Here is a 26,895-nt window from a genome sequence, read left to right on the forward strand (position 1 = left end):
CGAACGAACGAACGAACGAACGAACGAACGAACGAAACGAACGAACGAGCGTGCGAGCACTCCCGTCCGTCTCTTTCCCTCCTCTTCATCCACGGTGAGACGCGAGTGCACGACTCGACCAGACGGACGGCCTACGGTTGCTTTCAGGTACGTGCCTTAACCCTCGTGCCCTGTTCTTAACTCCCTAGAATTATAAACGCGAGATAGATCGCGACGAAAAATAGCGAACGTCATATAGCCAATATAATTTTGATAAAGTAATAAAACGTTTTTTATCGGGAAAAAGAAAAGAAGAAGGGAAAAAAAATATTATCTTTCTTTATTCATTACGTATATTTCTCTCGATAATGAACTTAACAAGAAAATATATTGTAAATTTGATAAGTGAATTGTTTTAACTCTTCTTAGAAATTGTTTCCTTTTATAAAACATTCGATGAAACTTCTTTCTTTTTTTATTCTTTCTTTTTTTTTTTTTTTTTTTTTTTTTTTAATCTTTGACCTCGCACGAAGTTCGTTAATTTCGAATAAAACGAAAGATCTATAGAATTAATCTATTAGATGGGGAATAACTTTTTTTTCTTTGCAGTAGACAAGAAGTTATCGTTCGTTAAACGATAAATTTTTAATTTATATCGTTTTTGAATTGATTTTTTTTTAATTGAGTTTTGTAATTTCTAATTATAGTAATAATTATTTAATATTTTTTTCGTCTTCTTTTTTCTTCTCTTTTCTTTTTTTTTATTTGGGCTAAGCGTTCTTTCGTATCGTACTTAGAGGCGGTTGTGTTCACCGGGGCTTGTTCAAGGAATGCGCAACATGTGGCAGGCAACATGCTATTTTGTACATACGCCCGATGCAGCGTTCAAAGAGTTACGCGTAATGTCGTTTGCAAGATGTTGCATGACAAAAATCGACGCCATTCGAATACAGGTTATATCAAACCTTCGATATATACATTTGATTATATTTTAATTTCCTTTCCTTTTTTTTCTTCTTTTGTACCACCTTTATAGTACAATATTTTAGTAAAATATTTTTATAAAATCGTTTAATCATAATAATTAATCAAAAATTATAAGAAATTTAAAGAGAAAATAATGAAATATTACAAGAATTGCAAACGAAATTGAAAGTTGAAAGAAATAATTCGATCGTTTATAAAGGAAGAAAAAAAAAATAAAGAAGAAAAGAAAAATTGATTTCAATTGATTTTTTATCTTTTAATTAAAGACAAAAAATAACTTGATAGAATTTTCTTATAAAGACGTAGGAACGATGTATGTAGGTCAAGTAGCCGAAACTGGACGAAGGTTAGCTTCGAACCCTTCTTCGCATATGGAAAGAACCTAACATCCAGAATTTATCAATGACATCGATCTTTTACCTTAATATAAAAGTTAATTTTAATTCAACGATATTTTCATTTTTTCATTGAACTTTTTAATAACCATTCATCGATTGTGAAATAACAGGTTATAAATAACAAAAGAATTTTGCAAACGTTCTGACATTATATCTAATATTATTCGCGATAATAAAGTTGTTTCGAAAGTTTCATCGAATATTTCTTTAGACTACATTATATATATATATATATATATATATATATATATATATATATATTTCGAATCATTTTTAAATACTAGAACAAAAAAATCTTTTCGATAAAAAAAAAATACATATACATGCAACATACATATATACATACATTGATGCGCATAAAATATTAGTCACTGCATACGTACGTGCACTCTCAGATTGCGTAACTAACTAGCTAGAATTCATTTTCTGGGATACTAACGAAAATAAATCCAGCACAAATATCAATTTTTATTTTTATTTTTTATCTTTCAATATATGTATATATATAATATATATAATATATATGTTATCAACTTATAATTCAAGAACAGACAAGTTAATAATTTTTTTTCGTTTTTCAATCAATATAATTTCTAAATGATATTTCAATTTGAATATATATATATATATATATTAAAAAGATAAAATTGTAAGATATTCTTCAAATCTATACATATATATAACATATATATGTACATGTATACATAAAACAACGAGCGTCGTTTTCTGTTAAAACCGCGAAGCCCCTCGGCGGTAGACGCGTGTATAACCTCTTCCGCTTAAAGGTCCCGGCTACGGGCCTGGGCCAACGATGCATGCCTCCTCTCTCATATACTGCACGGTCGTCGAACGAGTCCAAACGCACCTTAACGTAGCCCACGAGAGAAAACCGTTCGCGCGATCGTACTACGCGTGTCTCCTTTGACCTTGCTCCGGCTGCAGTTTCGTCGAAAGTAGATTTTGCCCTTCGAACGTGTGCCCCGTTCGTTCCTTGAACCGCGGGGGAGCTTACCTCATTGTCTTATTTTCACCTGCCACATTTTCGAAAAGGCAGCATGCGTTGTATTAGGTTAACACGCTTATTCAAAACACACACATACACGCACGAAAAGAGAATTCATATCAAACGACGACGATTTATGAGCTAGACGTAACCACAAAGAACATTTCATACTTTTTAGATACGACGAACGAAGATTCACCGACGAATTCTTTTCTTTTCTTTTTTTTGTCCTTCTTTTTCCCTTAACCGTTCGTAATATGAATCTCTTTCAACGTTGAATATTAATTATGCCTTCGCAAATCATTTTGTGTAGCATTGATGATGAATATATATTTTTCATTTTACGAGATAACAAGACGAGAGAATTTTATAGCTTGCCTTTTTTTTCCCCCCTACATACGTAAATACGTACATATATCACGTCGAAGACACGATCTTTCGCGATTCGCGCGAAAAGGGTCAACGTGCTCTCCGAAGTATTATCGACGAAGCAAATCGTCTCGCGGAATACATTACGAAATGCAAACTAAAGTATCTGTCTACTATGTATGTTAAGAATATCTATTTACTGTCCGATCGTGTCCAATTTGTAAAGTTTTCATATATATTTACAAGATGATATGAATATTTAATCTTTCTTTTGATCGTAACAATTTTTTGTCGGTGATAAATGTTATTAGAAAAATAAAAAAAAAAAAAAAAAAAAGTTAGGTTAAGATAAGCATATTAAAAAGATTTAACTTGATATCTTAACGCTGTAAACGTTAACGATATGCTTTGTGAATATTTAGTTGAAAAAAATGTTGGAAATGGTTGGAGCACGATCGATATTTAATATGTAGGGATCGTAAAAAGGTAGCGACGGCCCTGGCCTCTAAGGCGGGGCTCGTCTGTGCCGCGAAGAGAGAGGTAAGAGGTTGAATCGGATTGGATTGGGGCGCAACTCGCAAGCAAGCGAGCAAGCAAGCAAGCAAACTGGTTTGGTTTTGTGGGGCTTGCACCACTGCATCGCTCCATCGGCGAGGCAGTCCAATTTATGCATTACGGCTATGTAGGCACTACACGATATCAAAACTCTCTGCGCCCGGGCCTTACAACTCCATTTACCATCTCCGTTACAATATTATCAGAATTTCGCAAGTGCCTACAAGAACTAAATTTGCTGTAACCAACGTCCACATTTGGGTACATACCATCATCCACTTTGTGTTTAGTCGGTTACTACACGCACGTTCGTTCATTCGCGCGGTGAAACAAAGAAGTCCAAGTGTGTTAAACGATATAATATATATATTTCGTGAAACGCGTCGCGATTGTGGTGTTTGATAATTATGAATTTCATACCTCGCAAAAGATCGTGACTGTTTTTGTGTTCGTCTGTTTCTCTAATTTGGTGCTTCGCTTTACGCATTTTGCAAAATTTAGTTATTGTGAAGAGTTTCAATCCCGTCAACAGGTACACATCATTTTAATTGTATGATTTTAATTTTTTTTTCCATAACATTATTTATTCCCTTATCGGCAGCTTCAAACGAACAGAGTGCAATTGCCAAGAGCTGTGCTCATGTATTTGCTTTTTTTTTTGTCTATATGTGGCGCTTTCGTCTCTCCGTGAGGTTATATAGTGCTGGAGTGCATCGTTCGATCCTCGCCTTGTGATGCTGTCTCTTTCTTTTTTTTTATCTCTGCTCGCCCGCGTTCGCGAGTCGTAACAGCAGAGAGAGAGAGAGAGAGAGAAAGAGAGAGAGAGAGAGAAAGAGAGAAAGAAAGAGAGAGAGAAAGACGACCGTGGCAAATTCCTATCTCGTAATTATCGTTTTTCGAAGGGAGAACATTTAATAGTTCCTTCAAATGATGATTATTTATCAAAAGTATAACTTTGTGTAACAATTTATAATGCAATAATATATGCCTATATGTTTATATTTCAATATCTATCTCCTTGAAAATAATTTTTCTTTCAAATTTACTTAATTGTAGACTTATATAAATTATATTCGTAGATTTCATCATAAAAAAAAGGATCATTAGTAATTTTTAGAATTTTTCTCTATCCATCTCTTCGATCTTTGTTTTGACCTTAAATATTGTTAAAGAATACGCGAATTGCACACTTTCATTCCATTTTCTGTACTCGATCAAATAGAAACAAAACCATGAACGTATTTGTATTCATTTTAAATTTTCTAATGATTTCAGTTTGTTATCAAATGAAAAATAAACGAGTTATATTTTTTCTTTTTTTTCATTTTTTTTTTAAAAAAAGAACTTAGTGCATTTGCAAGCAGATAAGACGTGTTGATAATTGAAAAGTATCGTTTCAATTCTAACTCATTAATAGAAGGAAAAAGAAATAAATAAATGATAATATAATATTGCTTCTGCATTTTAATATTTTAATGTTATAATAAAAAATAATCGATAAAAAAAAGAGAAAGATAGAGAGAGAAAAGTCATATATAAGAAATTAATTCGTCATTGACTTTAATAATATTGTTGTTGCATGCTATTAACAATTTTCAACATGAATAATTTACGCGCCGTATTAAAATTTCGATCGAAATTATAAAAGGAAATTAGACAGAAGTTCTTTATGTGATCACACACGGCTTTGAAAGCGAGTAACGTCTTCTCCGACTACCCGTCACCCATGGTTCGTTATTTCGCGAGCGTACGGCACAACTTTTTCTCTTCTCACGGTTTTCGCACGGGCCAATCAGAATTTACGAGTGCGCCCGAAAGAAAATGGCCAACCTCGTGTCGCTGGGTTCGAGCGTATCTTTGCGCGTCGTTTTGTGAACCCCGTAGTCCGCAATCACGTTGACGTCTGTCGCCATTTCCTCGCACAGGGGAACCATTCGTTTATTTTCTAAGGTAAATCGTAAAGCTTTTCGATAACGAGAAAGCACGATTTTTACATTCCATTATATTATTGTAAGAAATTAAAAAAGTGCAATAGAAAAAAATTCTTGTGTTCCGAGGCGAACGAAGTAAGTGTTTTCGGGTGTGCAAAAGTGTATCGCATTCACCGAGATGTGTGGATGCAGCTCCATTGCCGGCCGGCGAATGCCTATGAAAAATTATAATCGTTTCATTTTGTGCGCGCTTATCTTTCCTAGTGATAGTGAGGATCTTAGAAATGAATTGACCGCATTGATTGGAATTTATTTATTGAATTGGTCATATTTTTCATGCTATTTTTTTTTTTACGATTAATGATTCGGTAATTCCTATGTGAATTGTGAATCTTTCGATGGAAAATTCATAAAATCAAATTGAATTTTTTTCATTAACGAAGTTATAACCGCCATTGTAAAATATCACCCTTTGAAACCTTATCTAACGATCTATATGTTAGCGCGGGAAAATTCTGTGTATCTCTAGTTCATCGATTCGCGTTTCGGTGTTGTATGGATTTTTTATTTTTTATGTTATTGTTTTTTCGTCTTACTTTTTATTCCTTTTTCATACACATGTAAGTGTATATATATATATATCTTTTATTATTTTTTACATATTATGACTCTATTTGAATATACATGGAGCACATTATGAGAAAAAATTGTTTATTTTCTATTAAAAGAATTGTATGTTACAATATTTAGATACAAAAAAAAATATAATAATGATATTATTATCACAAAGATATTCGATGGTTTTGTTTCATTCTGTTATTATATTTATATCTTTGTTTCTAGCAATATATTAGAATAACAATGATTAATGAACTTATGAAAAATCTTTGTTTTAAATTTATTGATAGTATTCTTATATTGTACAAATAATAATAATATTGTGAAGTTTTTAAAAGAAAGCCAGCACAGGTGTTAGTACTAATATTTACAAGCTTTTATTACATATACAGTCCGTGTTTCTATTAAATTCAATAGTTTCTGTCAATAAATTAAAATATTTGTTTGAAAGTTTATGGATAGAAATGCTTATATTATTATAAATTAAAAATATTCTTTTTTATAATTTTAGTTATTTTCTCATATTCTTTTATTTTGTAAATATTATCCGGCTGTGATTATTTCGTTTGTGAATTTTATGTATTAATATTTGTACAATTTTTTTTTTAATTTGAAAATATTTGGATTATAGCTATGGCCGAAGGAAATGGGGAAATAAAAATGGAAGAGAAGCAGTCGAAGGAGGAAATGGAATATACAGAACGGACAGAAGATTATACAAAACTAATCCAATATGGACTAGATGAAAAAGTGGCTGCCAAACTCGATGAAATTTACAAGACAGGAAAACTGGCACATGTGGATTTGGATGAAAGGGCATTGGATGCATTGAAGGAATTTCCAGTTGAAGGAGCTTTAAATGTACTCACACAATTCCTTGAATCGAATTTAGAACATGTGTCTAACAAATCAGCATTTCTTTGTGGCGTAATGAAAACATATAGGCAAAAAAGTCGTGCTGGTCAAGGTACTGGTACAAGTACAACATCTAAAGCACCTGATGAGGATAAAATCAAGGTAAATTAATCCTTTCTTATTGAAAGTGACTATTATCACTTAACAAAATACTACATGAATTAAGAATTTTAGATGAACATAGCATATCTTTATATCTTCATAGTAACTAATGTTCTTTAATCTGATGTATATTTATTCGTATTTTTTTCTATATTAATTTGGTATAACTTAAATAAGAGATCAATATAATATTAATAACTTGCATAATAAAAAAAAGTATTAGATATTACACTCTGTGGACAAAATTCAGCCATAACGAAAAGGTTAATAAAAGAAAATTGCAATAGAATTATATTTTTCATTAATTGATATTATAATTATAGATGATACTTGAAAGAACTGGTTATCCATTGGATGTAACAACAGGACAAAGAAAATATGGCGGACCGCCACCAAATTGGGAGGGCCCGACTCCAGGAACTGGTTGTGAAGTAAGTTTTTCTCTTGACTTTAACATAAAAGTTTTAATTATAGATAAAATATCTTTGCATTGATTTTTATTATAAATAAAATTTAAATATTGCACTATTTATTTGTGATATAATAATTTATATTTATTTCTATAAAGGTGTTTTGTGGTAAAATCCCAAAAGATATGTATGAAGATGAATTAATACCATTGTTCGAAAAATGTGGGAAAATTTGGGATTTGAGACTGATGATGGATCCTATGTCAGGTTGCAACAGGGGATACGCATTTATCACTTTCACTAACAGGGATGCTGCTCAATTGGCTGTCCGTGAGGTATGTTTATATTTTTTCCTTATTATCCTTATCTATTGTGTAGGTACATGTTCGTAATGTGTACAAATTGGTTATTTTTTTTTTTTGCTCCAGTCAATACCATGCCGCTATGGATATTGGATTTTTTGTTCCTTTCTTATTTACAACATTTTTAGAAATGTTACAAAATTGTTATTGCTACCAAATCACGTGTTCTTTCGAAATGTTTATGAATTTGTTGTTGTATGAATCATATTAGTAGCTTTTATTTAATTCTGAAAAATGTTTATATATATTGTGTGCATATATATGCATCATATATATATTTGTTCTTTTTTTTTTCCTTTTTTTTCTTTTTTTCTTTTTTTTAAATATATATATATATATGTATGTATTTAATTTATATATATATTTAATTTATTATATATATATATAAAATAAATAATTCATCATATCACATCAAATTTGAATGCTTTATTACATATAGTTTCCTTTTTATTTCTATTATTTATTTAGTTATATTAAAAGTAATCATATTTAATGAATAAAACATTAAAGAGGTGTCAACGCGATATTACTAATACACATGTAGCTTTTATATAGTTATTTAAATCACTAAACATTTCGAACGACTATTATCATATCCCTATGTGGCTTGTTCTGTGTTCTTCATACCTCTTAATTTTCCTTGTAGTGGTATATTCAAACATGTGATTTAACATAATCTAAAATTTTAACTTCTTTTTTGTTAGGAACAATCCACATATCTGTTTCTTATGTATATGTCCCTGACCATTTATTCATCTTTAAGTATACAATTATTTCCAACTTATCCCAACATACAAATAACACTGAAAAATGTATATTAATTATATCCTACGGATAAGTTTCTTTTTCCAGCTCTCCTCTTTGCTCAGTGGGCAAAATTGGGAGTGGAGAACCTTCCTGAAAATGAAAATGAACAAAAAAAAAAAAAAAAAAAAAAAAAAGAAAAAAGAAAAAGAAAAAAACTGTGTCTTTTGAAGTCTAATTGGTTAGGGGTATATTTACTAATTGGTCAAAACTCATTGGACAGTGACAATTTTTGTAACAAAATTTAAAAAAAATTGGTAGGCTTAAAATTTGTTTACAGGAGCACATGAACGCCGGTTTCCTATATTGTGAAGACTCGAGCGACAAAGCGCATGCCACTTTCTCGCTTTCATGGATCTACGCCATGTTAATTTCTTTACTAAATTGCACATTTTGAAATTCTTCCCAAATTCTACCATTTGTCGTAATTACTTAACCACTCAAATTGTATCATTGGAACAAAATTAGGCATGTGTCTGTTTTCTTCATCCCACAGCTCGATAATCACGAAATAAAACCCGGCAAGAATCTGAAAGTAAACATTAGCGTTCCTAATCTACGACTTTTCGTGGGGAACATACCAAAGTCAAAAGGCAAAGAGGAGATCCTGGAGGAATTTGGTAAATTAACAGGTAAAGTGAAATTCGAGGAGTGTGTACCTACCTACCTACCTATACCTACCTGTCTACCTGTATTGTAACTTAAGAGTGGTAGCTTTTAAGTAGTGGTTGTAGATGGTATGGAACTATGGAGCATCCAAACGATCATGCGACTGTGTGATCTACAAAACCTGCGGCACCTTCAGATCTGGTCAGTCTCCTTGCCTCTCGGTTTATTAGTGAACAGTAACACCTCTCTGGTCCAAGTCTTCTTTCCTCGCATATTTAGGTTGAGTTATGAGTTATCTGCTTCCTACTATACACGCGGAACCTTACTATCCATCTGCCACCTCATTCCCACTTTCTGCATCTGGTTACTTCATCGAACTTATATAGTGCTTCTTTGCCTTCTCTTTGGGAAGGTTCAAAAAGAGGCGAGGAAATGGAAAGAGAAAATGTGGAAGCTATACATTAGATTAAGAATTTCTTTGAATCGACGAAAAAAATGCTGTGCTGTTTTATTGCAATTCGCAATATGCAAATGTGATTCATGACTAAGCCTCAAGCATGGGGGTATGGGAGACCTGCGTGGACCGCTGGGGCGTTTGACTCGCTAACAAACGGACAGGCACTCCCACCCACCCTGTATAATATCAATCCTCAAATTTATTTCCATCCCGTAGTCCCATAAAATTTTCATTAGTCCTCTGTACAATCTCCCTGAAGGTCGCTTCATGAAATCCCACATTCAGACAGCCAATAAGCAGGTGAAATTATAAAAGGCAAGCTTAATTGGCACTCTCCTTCCACATTATTCTTACAGCTGAATGATTATGAGATTCGGAAAGGGAAAAAGATTGGTGTTACCGTATCTTATAACAATCACCGCTTGTTTGTGGGAAATATTCCAAAGAATCGAGACCGAGATGACTTGTTCGAAGAGTTTACAAAGCACGCACGTAAGTTGACAATTGTCCTTAAATCAGCAAGCAGTAACCAAATGAAGTTCTGTGGGAGAGATGAAGGGACAAATATTTATATATTAATGATTGGCTGTCTTGATCCAGTTCGTAGCAGAGGTGCCAGGTGGGTCAAGTCTAGCCCTCTTGCATTACTATATAATTACAAAATTGAACAAATCGGTATTTTTAATACTAAATTTTTATTCGATTTTGAAAGGTTTATATACTTTTCAGTGTGGTAATGCTGGTAAAAAAAATCTACCTTCATAACACTTACCTAAATTTATTTTTAAGCTAAATGTGAACTCTTCAAGTATGAAATTAATAATTTCTTTATTGGTATATCATTCATTTCTTATATACATTGTAAATATGGATAAAATATTTGAGAAAAAAATTTTTAATACAAAATGTCCCACAACCAAGGGAATAAGACAACTTTATATTTTTGAAGCTGTTCAAAATTATTCTAAAAATAATAGGAATACGTCGTATAATAATTACAAAATATTGATTTCTTTTTTAAAGCAACAAACAAATATTATTTATAACTAGCTAAACACATGACTATGCTTTTGGTTGTGTTTTTTTTTTCTTTCTTTTCTTTTCTTTTCATCTGTCATATCTATCTTTTTTTATCACTCATAACATTCATGAATGTCGCTTAAAAATATTAGCAATTTTCAAATATAAAAATATAGATTTCATGTTTTCATAAAAGTCCAATTCATTGAAGTCATATTTCCTGAATCCAGTATGTGTTTAATAAAAAGAGCCCATATATAGATAATTAATCCTATTAAAGATGATGTTCATATTGTTTTATCTTTTCTGGGAAAATTTAAGTACAGTTTAGGGATTTAATTGGTTTTGGGACATATGTGATATTGTTTTGTCAAAGTATGGCGTATGGTTCACAGATCTAGTTAAATGATAATACAGTCATCGTATCCTACATAATATCCACAGTACACTTATAAAATAATTTAACAATATTTCGCATAGGAGCACAATTGCATATCGTGGATTATTAAATTTATTTCCTTAACGCAGAGTTGTTGGTTTCAAGTTGAAGTTTGTATGAATGGTTTACATTTTTTTTTCTTTTTTTTTCTTTTCCTTAATTTTTCCTTTTTTTTTTTTTAAGATGAATAATTGATGAAGCATAATTTTAATTCGTGATTATATTCTACGTGTGCGTGTGTGTGTATCGGTGTGCGTATGTGTGTGAGTATGTGCGAGAGTATGTATCTTGCATGAAATCTCAGAATCTGGACACAGAGAGGAGATCTAAAAAAATAATATATGAAAGGAAAGGGCCGAACATAATATAATGAGGCATAGGAATGAATTTATCAATCAGTTTCTTTTTAAGTATTTTATATAATAAAATAATGGATGCAAGGCATCTGTGAATTTATCTTTATTATAAAATCTTATATAAGATATTATCTTTCAATTATCTTCATTGATCTTATTTGACGCTTATTTAATTGATGCTTGGAGTATTTTATAAACATTCATATCAGATATTCAATGAAAATTTTAAGGATTATGCTTAAACATAATATAAAACTATTTGTGTAAGGTGCCTTGTTATCCAAATAATAGTAAAGCTTTTAAACTGAGAGGAAGGAGAAGTGAGCCATCTTGCAGAAATGGTTACACTAATTAATTTAACTTTCATACAAGTGTAATTTCTATTTAACAATTCATTTGAGTAAAGGAAGATTTAGTAAAACTACTATCATTGATAGCTGTATTTTGTTCTCACCTTGGTAATACATAGTTTATTTTGAAGAATTTAAATTGAATCAGGATTTCTTTGAAAGACTAATACCTTGCTTTTATATAAGTTAGTATAAATATTTTTGTATTTCTGCTATAATCTATGTATATTCATAGTGAGAATTATTCAACATTTGTTAGCGATAAGATTGTTGATTTTTATTTAATAATATTGCCACATTGTGTAAAACATGTGGGATATATGGGAAGGACTTTAATTCCAGCGTGGTAGACATTTTGAGTATTTAATTCAATCAGTGCGGTGCATGAAAATTCTAATAGCATGAAAAGACATTTTTGTACTTAATGATACATTCAAAATATTTAACCTGCATTATCAGTCATGGGTTTTTAAAATTTGTGTATTGAATTAAATATGACAAGTTATTGATGAAAATTTTGGGGTGTTTTCGACGTAGTGGTAAAATTCTACAGAATATTCTGAAAGGTTATATATGGAGCTTGCAATCTTTCCTTTTGTAGTTAATTGAACAACATCTTTTGCAGTTTAGTGTGCTATTTTTCAACCCACAATTTTATGGCTTTGTGTTTGTGTTATAAAGCAATATGAGTTTAGTATAGTAAAATGATGAAAAGATTAACTTTCTAATATTTTTAGGCTTTATCTGTGAAAAATAGTTTATAATACAATAATTGAACTAGTAGTCAAATTCAAGATATATACAGTTATGGAAACAGTATCTTAACCATCTCTTTTGATCGTATTCATGTTTAGGCAAGTTATTTCGCATGAGTACTTTAACTTTCCATAAAGTTAATTGTCTGTAATAAATCTTGAGCTCTTTTTCTTACATTCTGAAGATTCAAATCGTGAACCAAAAGCACAAATTATTCTGTTTTTAAAATAAAAGAAATAATATAAATAGTAGTTAAAGTGAAGTCTAATGAAATAGTTATTGTAGGTCATACTAATGTTATGTTACTAAATTATGTGGAAATCAATGTGGTATAAGAACTAAATAGTAATGATAATCATGTCTTCATTTTCATGCACAATATACAGTCAATGGCTTTTTATAAATATCTATGATTATTCTGACAATTTTTATACAGAGTATATACTTAAGATTTTTTGTATATTTTGATATGGGACATTTACTTTATATGATGATTTTTTGATGATTTAGAAAGAAGGTTTTTCTTATATAATTCGGTTAGTAAAGTAAATCTAATTCTTATTTTATTTTCCATTAAATCCCAAATATTAATAATGATAATCATCTGCTAACATAAATATTAATAATATTGTTATACTATTCTCTTGCCTCATACATTAATAATAAATATGTATTTCTACGATTGTGAAAATGTCATTTTATAAGTTAATGTCAATTCTAATTTATAGCTAAAGGTAATGATGTAGCAGGAATTACATGATAAAAATTTTTTTATTTAGTTCAAAGTATGATACAATATAAAGTATATTTTCATAGGTGTTATGTTTTACATAGCTTTCTAGTGTAGAGTTTTCAAGATAATGTGGTAACTTAGTTAAATTTGTTGAATTTTTCAGTTGATATTTGATATTGTTACATTGTAACAATTAAGTTCTCTAATTACGTTTATTCTAGATCAAATAATTCTAAACTTGTCTAAAGTTGACTTTCTTTTTTAATATAGAAATAAAATTCCTTGTATTTATATGACGTTTAATGCAATTTTAAAATTATGTTGCTTTTTATATAATTACGTCTTTTATTATATTCAAAAATATAATAAAATTTTCGGCCTATTCCTTGTATTTTGGTACAGTTTCTATTTTTCGTTTGAGTAGTTATATTTGTTTCGTTATATTTCTCTTTTTTCCCTTTTTTATTTTTTTTTACTTTTTTTTTTTATTTTTTTTTTTATTTTTTTTTTATTTTTTTTTTTTTTTTTTTTTTTATTTTTTTATATGAACCTTATATACGTTTTGTATGATTTCTCACCATACAGCGGGCCTGACCGAGGTGATTATCTACAGTTCACCAGATGACAAAAAGAAGAACAGAGGTTTCTGCTTTCTAGAATATGAATCTCATAAAGCAGCCTCATTAGCTAAACGAAGACTAAGCACTGGTCGCATCAAGGTCTGGGGCTGTGATATCATAGTTGATTGGGCTGATCCACAGGAAGAGCCTGATGAATTAACAATGTCCAAAGTATGTAAAATGTTGTAGTAACATTAAAAGATATTTTTAATCTTGTTATTTTATAGTCTCTGTTTGTGATTTTTTAAACAACTTGTGAACTGGAATGATGTATATGTATAATTATTTTCTAGGTTCGAGTGTTATATGTAAAAAATTTAACGCAAGATTGTTCAGAAGAAAAGTTAAAAGAATGTTTCGAGCAATATGGAAAAATTGAAAGAGTTAAGAAAATTAAGGACTACGCTTTTGTGCATTTTGAAGACAGGGATAATGCTGTAAAGGTAATATTCATTTTTCTGTTAACATTATTGGCATATAAGATAAAAATGAAAAATGATTACATCACGTTCTAGGCAATGAACGAGTTAAATGGTATAGAAATTGGTGGTTCGCGTATAGAAATTTCACTAGCTAAGCCTCCATCTGATAAAAAGAAGAAAGAAGAGATTCTTCGAGCAAGGGAAAGAAGAATGATGCAATCATTGCAAAGTCGTGGCGGGTAAGATATTATTTCTTTATTTTGTATTATACTCTAATATTTATTTTATTCCAGTAAAAAGTATTTTATATGATTATTAAAGCAGATATAACATTATTATTATTATTTATTATTTCTATTTATTCTTTATTATAGAGGGTCTCCATCCCATCCAGGCATGATGGGAGGCCCAATGCCAGTTCGTGGTCCTGGACAAGGTCCTAGAGGCACTGGTGCAGGTATGCGTGGACAAATGGGACGAGGCGATTATGGTAAGTACTATTTGCTATCAATGATTATTTATTTATTAATTTCAAGAATTTCTGTGTTAACCTATTCACTATTAACGTGTAAAATACACAAGAGTATTTCTGCAAAACTTAAATATCCTCATTACCGTTTAACATATATGTATGTTATCAAAATAATTACACAATCTTGAATATTTTACAAAAATGTTTTGATAAAATTATATGCAACAAGCTTAAATTGCAATAATTGTTTTATTATGTTTGCAAAGCACTGAAAAAAGAATTGTTGTATCAAGTGTGTGAATATTATTTATACTAAATTTGATATAACAAATGAAAATTTTTTTATCAATAACATCATCCGAATTAAATAGTTTGTTCTCATAATAATTATATACATATAGATCATGATATAAAACTTTGATAAAGAACTCAAGAAAATAATTTTATAAAATTTTTACATGTGTGTTAAATGTTATAACATTTTTTTATTTCAGAAAGAATAATACAAATTTATACCAATATTTTTGATATGATATATTTAATTGAAATATCCCGCATGCTTTTGGGGATTTTTCACTATCTCACTACAGACCTTTGGCTTTACACGCATGATAGGCTCTTTCCTATGCGTGAAAGACAAATATTTATTCAACATTTCTAATATTAAGTTATTTATATATATATTTCCTCGACCACAACTTTTTCCTTTCCCTATTATTTCCAATAGTATTTATTCTGCAGTAAATGTATTGAAAAATGTATGGTTAATTGCTTTCGATACTTTAAGTAAATTAAAAATTTCAAAATTTTAGTACATGCAGCAAATTAACAAGAAAAATTAGTGTAATTTGTCCCATTGTAATTTCATATCATACCAATGAAATAACTTCCAAATTGAAATATATTTCCATTTAATAAGGTTGTAGTGAGAAAGTGCTCAGATAATGTAATTAGTTTATGTCATTCAAATTTATTTTATTGTAATGTTATCATTATCAATTATAATGATTTAGTCTGAGCCTATCTATCTTTATGATTATATTATTACTTCTCTATTTGATTTAAAAAAAAATGTTTACTTAAATTATACAATGCTTGATGAGTGATATTAAGTATATTAAAAATTTATGTCTGCAATATTTCTATATCTTATTTACATACATATGTATATATAAATACATATGAATGTATAAGTGTAGCTTAGCACTATAATAGGATCACCTCATTGCCTTACCACTACCACTTCCTGTGACACCTGTTTTCTGTTTTACCAAAAGAATAATTGCATGTGTATTGTTTGTTTTCTATTTCGTATGGTGCCCTAGAGTGACAGTTATTTTGTGACAGTGTACAATCCCGCGCATTGCCAGGGAAATTTGATCTTTTTGCCCTATCTCATTTATGTGAGCGTGTGTACTTTTTTAACTGTGTATGCATCATCAATTAAAAAATCTGTTTACAGCTCTCAAGGAAATAGGTAAGCCGCGGTGTTGAATGATGAATGCATCATTGTAGAGTATCATTGGTAGTCTTGTGTACTTTCTCTTTTTATGTTGACTTACAACCAATCTAAACGTACAGTATAAGGTCATCGAAAATCATTTTCGTTTTTCGAAGTGTCATAATATATACATACATCCAAGTGCAATCTAAAAAAATAATATATACATTTGTATGTATATATGTTCTTTATTAAAATTAACAGATTTGTATGCTCTACTATTTGTACGCATTAAATCGACGTTCCTCCATATAATAATGCTGTATACACAGTACACTTTTAATGCTTTAATGTGCACTGATCATTTACAATACATTCCTTTATAGCACTTTACATTTAACATATGATTGGATAAACGTTTTTCATAAGTAGGATAAATTAAGCCAGAATGAAGAAAGTTATTAATATTATTAATCATATTAATTCGAAAATCTCTGATTTTGGCGGATATATATATATATATATATATATATATATATATATATATATATATATGTATATATAAAATTATAAATAACTCATTCAATTTTCGATGATCTGTGCAATATACATATATTCTCAGGATATGTGATGGTGGTAGGGTAATCATTGCAAAGTTTCTCGTGTGGAGAATTGCAACTAAGTTTTGTTATAGTTCGTTAATAGGTTTCTTAGTTCTTTAATATCTGTTTTTATTTTTTATTTCTTAATTTTTTTTTATATTATTATCATTGTTGTCATTGTTATTATATTATTGAAAGAATCGCAGAACAATGCGATTGCATTATTTTCTATTTAGTATTTCAAAATTATCTTTTCCCGGCATGCCTTTATTACATAAAACAGCATTACTTGAGTAAGTTGCTAATTGGATATATCGTGGCTAAATTTGGGTCTATTTGTAATGTGTGTTTTTATAGATTATGATTACGACTATTACGGTTATGGGGATTATCGAGGTGGCTACAGTGATCCATATTACGATGACTATTTTCGATACGAAGATTGCTATTTCGATTATGCGCCGCCTCCGCCACCTGCCAGAGGGAGAGGCAGGCAGCCTCAACCGGTGGGTCGCCTTTTTTAATGGTTCTAAAGTCGTTTTTGTTCTTGAATCATATTACTTTGATATATCAGCGGTAGTTTGATTGTGGCACAGTGTTCGCGGACTCCTAGCGTTATTGTATATCCACTTTACTACTTTTGCCCAGATATTACTACCCCCAGCCCAACATTTTGTCTGAGCGTGTAATTAACTCTGGCTAACTGATAAGTGCCTAGCTATATATGAAACTCACTACTAATGCAGGGATATGTACACTTGGAATTAACTTTAATTTATATAACATCAAATGCATTGCATCCACAGTATATATATATATATATATACACATATATATGTGTGTGTATATATGTGTGTGTATATATATATATATATATATATATATATATATATATATATATATATATATATATATATTATCAATAGTAGCAATCACTCTCCAGCTTTTACGATCCAAAACAAAAATATAAAAGAAAAGAAAATAAAAAGAAAAGAACATACACAAGCATTTAGAAACTAGCATAAAAGTAACCATATTAAGAGAAACATGAAAAAACCAAAAAAGAAAAAAACGAAAAACAAAAACAAAAAAGCTATTAATAGTCCACTGTGAGTGCATTGTATTAAATCCTGCTAGACCCTAACGCATATCAACTACTAATATTCCAGCACTTCGATCGCTAACGTATCCTCCTAATCCGAACACATTGCCACTGTCAAATTGCTTGCAAATCATATCTGAGCCATGGTAGACCCATTCTAAATTTCAACCAAAGTCCAGCCGGGAAAAGCATTTAGAACAATCTAGAAAGAAAAGAAAAGAAAAAAAAGAGAGAGACAAGTTAAAGTGAACACTGAAAAATGAAGAAAACACCTTGTGAATTTTATGTCTGTCCTTTCGCCGAGCGTCTTTTAGTGTTGCAGGGTTCCCTAACACTACCCCACCACATTACTATCAACTTCAGCAGAATTCCAGATGTAGGCATTATTAACCCATTCTACACAGGAGCTCGTTATATATATAATATATATGCATATATATATATATGCATATATATTATATATATAATATATATAGAGTTGTCATCTAAAACTCCGAATCTATATATCGAAAAGAAAAAAGAAAACTTCGGTTGATATTTCTTTTTGCTAATAATAATAATAGAATAATAATAATAATAATTAATAGAGCAGCGACGTTGCGTCTCGTGGCTCGGATATGATATACTTTTCTATGTCAAGTTGCAGGGTTATCCAAATACCATAAGGGAGCACTTGGGCGCCCTGTGAACACCATTACAATTGTACCATCATTATTATATATTGATTGCGATCAACTTTTTCTCTTGGCAGTCTCACTAATGCGGCAACGCAAAATGCACTGAGTTATGTGTTTATATTCGATGATGCTGCTGTGTTCCTCGTGTCATGGTTACGTTGTAGCTAGTCGCTTTTCAAATTTGTTCGATGATCATATTATTCATATATTCTCGTGGCCTGTTCATGTGCAGCATCGTTTTAATTTTTGTTTCATTTATTTTTTTTTTCTTTTCACATGTTTTGACGTAATCGACATTCTGTCAGAATAATTATTTTTGCAATTTTATTTAAAATTTTATTTTATTTTAATTTTTTTTCTTTTCTTTTCTTGTCTTTTCTTTTCTTTTTCTTTTTTATTTTTCTTTATTTTTTTCCTTTTTTTTTTTATTTTTCTCATTAGGGTTCGTTTTTATTACATGCTTTCTTCGTGACAAGGTTGTTTTGCCTTTTATCATTGTACATGTACTACATTATTCTACATTCTCTATGTGAGGGATTAAATCCCTTGCATGTCTCACTATTTTTAAGAAAATCTTAGAAGCTGCTAGTCGTTATTTGTACATACATTGTTGTTAAATAAATACAAAAAGCAAGGTTTTTTTTCCACGTATAGTCATTTAAATTAATGTTAAATTATGTATTGAAAAGAGAGAAAGAGAGAGAGGGAGGGAGGGAGGGAGGGGAGAGAGAGAACATAAAGACAAGTGTCGTTATTGTGATTGAATCAAGTATAGGCGAACAGCAATAATGTTCAAAGTTTAGAAATTTATATATTATATATAGATCGGATTTTTAGGTCTTATTAGGGTTGCATATCTTCTTTAGGTTTATCTTAATTACTATCTCAACCGTGTTATTTTTGTTCCTTCAAATAGCAGATTAGATGATGTAAATAATGTTTTTCAGAATAGCGTTTATCATCTATTCTCTGTATAAAGTAGTTAAAATTAACTACTTTAAATTATTCGAAAGAACCTAAGATACGTTTTTATTATAGTCATTTGTGGATAAGATTTAAAAAAGATGCTCTTATACATGATATATATATATCGTTATGTTGACGAGACGTTCAATAAAAATGATGTCGAATGTTGATATACGCTTAAATGTGTATTTATTAAAGGAAATTCTTCGATAACATTTTTAATACAGTTTCTTACAGGAAATGTCGTAAGGTGCCTTGGTGCCTGAGTTTGAGATTGTATGTTTCCAAGAAAAAAAAAAAGCAGTAGAGAAACTACCACATGGATAAACGTCCGTTCCAACGGCTGTGTGTCATATCACGTTTTGTGGATCTTCACTGGGGTCCTATGAGAGCCAATTGATTCAATGTGCCAATTTGATAGCAGGAGGAAAAGTTTTTCGCAAGTTGTGTACGGCAGTATTGGAATAAACTAAAAAGGAATGATCAAAACTATTTGGATATATTTTGATCATATTAAAAAGCTGTTGTATATTATTATAACACGTTGTATTGTACACTGAGTTGTGCGTTGTTGGTGTGGCAGGCCATAGGTAGAAAAGGGAATACAAATATATATATATGTATATATATATATTTATATATATTCATATATGTATATGGAAAATTAATATTTACATATTAGGTATATATATATATATATACATATATTATATACACATTGTGTACAACTGGTAGTGTAACCAGTAACACGACTTATAGCTCTTGCTTTGCTTCAGTATATGCTGATTTGCTTACGCTTTAAAACACGCCGCTATAACGTTGTTGCTGCCGCTTATAATATACCTTGATTGAATTTTGTTCTAGCTGCCAGTGCAGTAGGTTGTGTCGCTTAAAGTTTCTTCGCCAACCAATACAGTTCGCTTTATCGCTTTACTACATTGGATAACTCTGCTAACTCTACTGCTGTATGTAAAAAGATTTGGTTAGTAAGACCTGGTTTATTAGGTGAGCTCTTTTCCTGTCGCATTCTCTTCCCTTCTATCTATCTGTCTCTACCATATGACCTTTTTACCTATTTCACTATCACTGTCTTTCTCATAAGTGATGCGTGCATACATGCGTATAAATATTCATTCGTGCGTGTATACACTCACTATTGGTATAATTGCATAAAACAGATTATTTTTAACAGATCGGCTGTAAATTACAGCTGACTCTTTTTTACCTTTATTTCTAGAGCCCGGATATTAATATATTTTCATGTATTATTGTCAGACTCAAAAATGGGGTCAATATTGTATATATGATATATGCGATATACATATAAAATGCAGAAATATAATAGGGATGGTGTTAAAAAGATGCATAATGATAATTTTAAGAAAGGGAAAAGTGAGTGGAAGAAATTGGAGAAACAATCAGTACCAGAAGGGGTAACAATTGGGTGTGTTGTTTGGTCAGGCTGGGCGTGGGCGTGGAGTAGTGCCACGTGGCCGAATCGGTGGCCCGCAAACCCGTGGGCCGGTCAGGGGGGGACGCAACCCCGCAGCTACAGGGGCCCGTGGGGTCCAGCGGCTGGCCGCTCGTGGGGGGGTCCGCGCCAAGGGAAGTTTACCAGGTGAGGATGGTCTGTATCTCCACAATGTATCATCTTTTATCTACTTAATTTATATTTATAATCTTTATACTTATACTTTCTTTCATTTAACCTTATATTCCGTTTAATCCATCTTATTATTTTATTAATTAATTAATTTTTTTATTTTTTAATCAACGTCACTAGAATCATTTATTCCTTCCTTGCTTTTTTTCTGTTAATCCTCTTCATTTTTATATAAGATACGTCTTCCATTTAACCTATTATCAAATTACTATTAATTAATATTTAATATTAATTATAGAAACATTGTATCGGTATGGATCCACTTGCTTTTATATTTATATCGGTTTTTAAAGGAAATGTAAATTTTATTTTGTTAAATGTGTTATAAGAAAGGGAATAGTAATATGTTTATGTTGAAGACTATTATTATTTATAATACTAATTTTATATTATATTTCGCATATTCTCACAGCTTACAGCATTAGCACTTCTTGCTAGTTTGCTATTGTATTGATTACATCCTTCTTATCTTTTCTTCGCATAAGGATTATAAAATAAACATTAGTTAATATGTTCAAAGTAGTACAATGCTCGTACATATAGTAGTATTACATTCTATATATTACATTTATTCATTATTTTTGTATTTAATGAAAAAAAAAAGATGGACGTTTTTGATATTGTTTATATATCGCACAATTTACAGAAAATGTATTTAGCTATATAAATAGCTCCTATCAAGTAAATTGACACATTGAATCTTTCATTTGATTATGTTTAAAAATAGCTCCCGCAAGCTTTGCAATTTAGTAAGATTAAAAATAATTAAAAAAAATAATGTCTAATTTTATTCGCGTTTTTTTCTTCATTTACAGATTTGCTAATGAACAGATTTTCAATGAGCGCAAGATGCTTTTGATGAAAATCGTATAATATTTTGATTTCAATATGATTGCACGTTTCTATTCAATATCACGGAATTCCATATGATTCATATTACAGTAAAAGATTTATCCTGCTTTCCTTCCATCCTGTATTCTACCCATCCGACGTTGATAAGAATCTAGGTTAGTTGTTAATGGACCAATTTTATTAATATATATATATATATATATATATATATATATATATATATATATATAAAACAATTTCTAATTATACTTTTACATTAACAAAACAAAATTATTTAATCTCATTTTACAATGTAAAAACATTAATTAGAATCATACAATTATTTGTATTATCGCAATATGATTTTAATTAACATATTTTTTGTTTTTGTTTTTTTTTTCTTTTTACAAAAACCTATTTGCGTTATATCTGAAAAAATTCATATTCAGAAAAATCTCGAAATTTCTGAAGAGGAAAATAGAAATTTGACTTGCAGTAAATAAAAATAATAATAATATCATGAAAGATCTTTTTTGTTGCTTCCCCTGAGAGGTATAAAATTCTTTTTGTTCTTTTTTTTTTTATTTTAGATATTTTTTTTTTTTTTAAATTAGGAACCTAGACAACATCATTACGCGAATATTATCAATATAACAAAGAAATATTATCTTTCACAGCAGGTAAACGAAAATTTGACGGGGGTCACCAGAACCAGGGGGAATCTAAACGTCGCTTCCAGAGCAACTGGGGAAACCAACCCCTCGCCCAACAACCACTGGGCAATGCGTACGGATTGGCGAGTGTGAATGGTGGCAGTGGTGGTGGTGGCGGTGACATAGGATTTGGAGGAAGATCTGCAGCGCTCGGCGGCGTTTCTGGCGATGATCACGAATGGTATCAAGACTCATATCAATCGTGGAGCTAACTTCTGCGTGTATGTGAGTGAATACACACGAACATACGTATATTGATATAAACAAAAAAAAAGCGCGTCACAAGAGATATAGAAAGTGCGAAAGGGAGAGAGAGAAAGTGAGAGAGTGAGTGAGAGAGAGAGAAAGAGAGAGAGAAAGAGAGAGAAATAGCATGCAGGGTTAAACAAAAAAATGAAGTTTAGAAAAAAATGAAAAGTTAGCGCAGAAGAGAGGTTTACGACGAGAAAGAGAAATCAATCTGTACTATTAATTCTTTTTAATCGGAATTATTGTAAATGTTTTCACAAGAAAATGAAACAAAAAAAAGGGAGAAAGAGAGAAAGACAAAAAAAAATATAACGGAGTTCGTGCTCTGCGCCACCACCATCGCCCGCTGTTGTTGTGATTATGTACAGTGATGTGCCACTGGGACTAATTATTACATCGGAGTGACCACCCACCCACCCCGTACTATTATTATATTACGATAATACTAATACTAATATTAAGTACCACTACTGCATTGTCACATTGTTTACTGCCAAGTGTTAAAGAACAGCGATGTTGACATTCGGATTGTGATGGCTCGTATTAATTAAGAGAACTCATGGAAGCCTGCGGTTTTTATTATGCGATGAGACTAGATTTTTTTTGAATCTATGCAATGATGAATGAGTAACGTGTGCGTTTTAGATAGAGTTTATAGTTGTGAGGAGATTTTTGAGGAGGAGGTGGAGGAGGAGGGGAGGGGAGGAAAGAAAAGAAACAAAAAAGTTCAGTGTGAAAGTAAATAAGTGTGTATGTAAGAGGCACAACGTGATTGAAAAGGAAAAATAAAGCGCCAAAGGAATGATAAAAAAAGGAGGAAGAATGTTTAGGGGCGTGGTTAGATAGGAAAGGCGCGAGCCATTAACGAGTGAATGAGTGGGAGAGAATGTGATAAACGTATGTGTGTGAAATCTTGAACGAATTCGCTTATAGAGCGGGGATTAGAAAAGATGATAATAATAATGAAAGAAAAAGAGAAAGAGAGGCCGAGTAACAGTTGGAAGAGAAAGGGTGTCCTTTAAAAAGGAGCGTGTCTTTTTTGTGTGCGTATGTGTGAGTGGTAGAGCGCGCCAAGCGCGCGGCTAGACCTTCTATTGTTGGTCTATAAATGTGTACAGTCAGTGAAACTATTATTATTAAGGGTCGGGCAAGCTTTGCGAAAGTAGAAAAAGCGAAACGTTTGTTAGCCAATGGCTCTGCGGGTATCTCCCAGGTTCGTTCGGTTATGAGATATAGTTATGACGAGAAAGGAAAAAAAGAGATCTATTTGGTCAAAAGTATTGCTCATGATTGAGGAAAAAAAAAAGAAGAAAAAAACCCACTTGTACAGTAAATTTTTTCAATGGCAGTATCGGAAGTATAGCGAGGGTAAAACTCGGATCTAAATTATATTTGTATTTATTTGTTGATGTGTTTTTTATAATGAAAAGAGGAAGTTAAAAAAAATCCGTTGACGGCTAAGAAAAAAAAAAAAAAAAAAGTAGGGAGAAAAAGAAAGAGAGAAAGTGGATAAGGAATTCTGGAAGAAACCTTTTCTAATTTTTTAGATAAAAAAACAAAAAAAAAAAAATAAGAAGAAAAAGAAAAAAAAAAGATGTTAGTTCGCCCAATTATTTTTATTTTATTTTTTATTTTTGCCAAATGCACAGAAAATGTTTTTAACGATTGATATTGACTGGCTAGAAATTTGATGATTTATAGTTATGAATCGAAGTAGGATTACAAAATGTACGCAAAAGTTTTAAAATGCATGAACACATACAGCACACGTTTTGAGTGTTGACTTGTTGTTATTGTTAGCCTGTTAGTTAATTAGTAAGAGTTGTAAGTGCGGGCTGTAGTTGGTCCCTGTCCCTGGAGCCCAGACACCCCCTGTTCTGGAGATTATTTGAAAAGGATAAAAAGAGCATACGCAAAACAATTTATATTTTACACGCACCCCCCGAACACGAAGTTAAATAAAAGAAAGAAATAAAGAAATAAAGAAATAAAGAAATAAAGAAATAAAAAAAAGAAAAAAAGAGAGAAAGAAAGAAAGAAAAAAGGAAGAAAAAAAAAGAAAGAAAGAAAATTATAATGGACGACTGCATATCAAACCTCTGCTGTTTAATTGCACACTAATGAAACGAGGCTTTCGTATTATAACGTTAGCCTAATTTGATATGAAATAATATCAGTAGGATGGACGAATAATCATGCGATCGAAATAAATCGGTTATAATGACGTGTATCCGCCATTGACTACCCGAATAAGATTTATCTGAATATCGTGTTATGAGAAAGCACATGAGATAAATGGTCTTACACATAACGAAAGTATGAAACAAATAGACGTAACCATGGACAAAATGTCTGGATGATAATCGATTGCTCGCAAACCCTCGTATTTATGAGCATTTTGTTAATTTTTATTCATGTTTTACTTAAGTCTAGTTTTTTTTTGTCGTCGTCGATACCGTTTTGTTATTGGCGATTTAAGCAACATCTAGTAGTAATCATTAACTTCTCCTCTCCATTCTTACTTCCTGTCCCCAATTCACGATCATTGTTTAAAAAAGAAAAAAGAAAAAAAAAAGAAAAAAAAAACTACCAATCCCAAGATCAAAAATATTACATTAATAACCATTGCCATCTTTCATTCCTCCTGTCCCCCTTTTTACTCATTATCCAATTACCGTATTTTATATCTACCTACCTATTCTACTTACCTACACACATCCTATTTATAAAAGCATAATATCGAGGATATAATACTATTAATATTAACAATATAATAAGGATGATATTGCTAATCATACTGAGTGGGTTTTTGTGACATGATAATATTTCAATATTAAAAAAAAAAAAAAAAAAAAAAAAAAAGAAAAAAAAAAAGTAATTCTGGTTTCTCCGAAATTGTAAGTAAAGGATGATGGTATAAAAGCAAGGAAAAAAAATATATTGTAGAATGGCAAAGATAGAGAGTTTCGGCTTGCGGGGGCAAGGAAGCTTAACTGGCAAAAGCGGAGGCAGTTCACGGTGACGAGACTTTAGACTGATCTAGGTACTAGCGTTACGATATTGGCCCCGCCCCGGCTTATAAGGCGCCCCAAAAGTATCACTCACCTCCTCTTTTATACTCTTACCGGTGTGGCAGCTGGGGTGCCTGGGGGGTTGTCGGTCGCATTTAGGATAATGCACCACTGTGGCTGGCGATGCTATGGCCACACACGCGCCCTTTTACCCGGCCAATGCCCTAATTCGCGGTTTACACATCCTTGGGAAACTTGACTCTTTTTGGTTGGCCCGTATCAGGCGGATGTTGTGTGATTTTTGGGTCGATCAATTTATGTTAATTACGACCCAAAGACGTGTTTTTTAATTATATATAAATATATTATATATTATATTCCTGCGAATATGCATTTTGTGACGTGATGTTATTTAGCAGTAATAAGAAAAGGAAAAAAAATATGAAACAAGGGAAAAAGAAAAAAGAAAACATCTAAAAAAAAAAACAAACAGAACGAACGAACGAACGAACATGTTATGTTTCGCGCCACATGTCAGCTCCACGGCTATATCAAAAATCGAATAGACCAGAAATTTTTACAACCAAAAATTCTTATCTCATTACTGGATCATGTTGTTCAAATTTATATATATATATATTTATATATATATATAAATTTCTTTTTTTTCTAAGTTATCCATCTACCAATTGCTTTGCTTTTTTTTTTTAATTTCCCGCAATTTAAAAGTTGCCTCTAATTTTAGTGTGACGTAGTTAAACATAATGATTAATAACGAATTTAAAAAACAATGTTAAAATGGTTCCTTTTTTCGGGCTAGGAGCTTGATTTAAAGTGTCAAAGATTTTTGTGTATGACCAGATGTATTCTACATGTCTCAATAAACAGTTGTATGTGAATTACCTTTCATAATCACTGTTATCAGTTATTTTCATTAACTTATACTATCCATCTCTTACTCCCCCCTCTACCG

General features: G+C 31.0%; 1 protein-coding gene across 13 annotated transcripts; it reads left to right on the forward strand.

The window, feature by feature from the left end:
• Positions 1 to 17: 17 nt before the first annotated feature.
• Positions 18 to 26,834, forward strand: LOC124429598 (heterogeneous nuclear ribonucleoprotein R). 13 transcript variants are annotated; one of them, XM_046975075.1, is made up of 13 exons: positions 18 to 147; positions 6,472 to 6,857; positions 7,181 to 7,288; positions 7,426 to 7,602; positions 9,856 to 9,991; positions 13,739 to 13,944; positions 14,067 to 14,216; positions 14,289 to 14,434; positions 14,570 to 14,685; positions 16,130 to 16,144; positions 17,068 to 17,216; positions 20,917 to 21,082; positions 22,627 to 26,834. In XM_046975075.1, the coding sequence occupies exons 2-13, from the start codon at positions 6,474 to 6,476 to the stop codon at positions 22,872 to 22,874; spliced, it is 2,001 nt and encodes a 666-aa protein (XP_046831031.1). In that variant the 5' UTR covers positions 18 to 147; positions 6,472 to 6,473; the 3' UTR covers positions 22,875 to 26,834. The 13 variants fall into 13 exon arrangements, 12 of the variants coding, with proteins under 12 accessions (XP_046831031.1, XP_046831035.1, XP_046831033.1 ...); XR_006943493.1 differs by lacking the exons at positions 18 to 147; positions 22,627 to 26,834 and adding exons at positions 3,189 to 3,823; positions 20,320 to 20,437 and having other exon boundaries at positions 20,917 to 21,053; XM_046975079.1 differs by lacking the exon at positions 18 to 147 and adding an exon at positions 3,201 to 3,823 and having other exon boundaries at positions 20,917 to 21,073; positions 22,630 to 26,834.
• The last annotated feature ends 61 nt before the right edge of the window (positions 26,835 to 26,895 follow it).

Source organism: Vespa crabro, chromosome 15 (genome assembly GCF_910589235.1).
Source record: "Vespa crabro chromosome 15, iyVesCrab1.2, whole genome shotgun sequence".
Taxonomy (NCBI): Eukaryota; Metazoa; Arthropoda; class Insecta; order Hymenoptera; family Vespidae; genus Vespa; species Vespa crabro.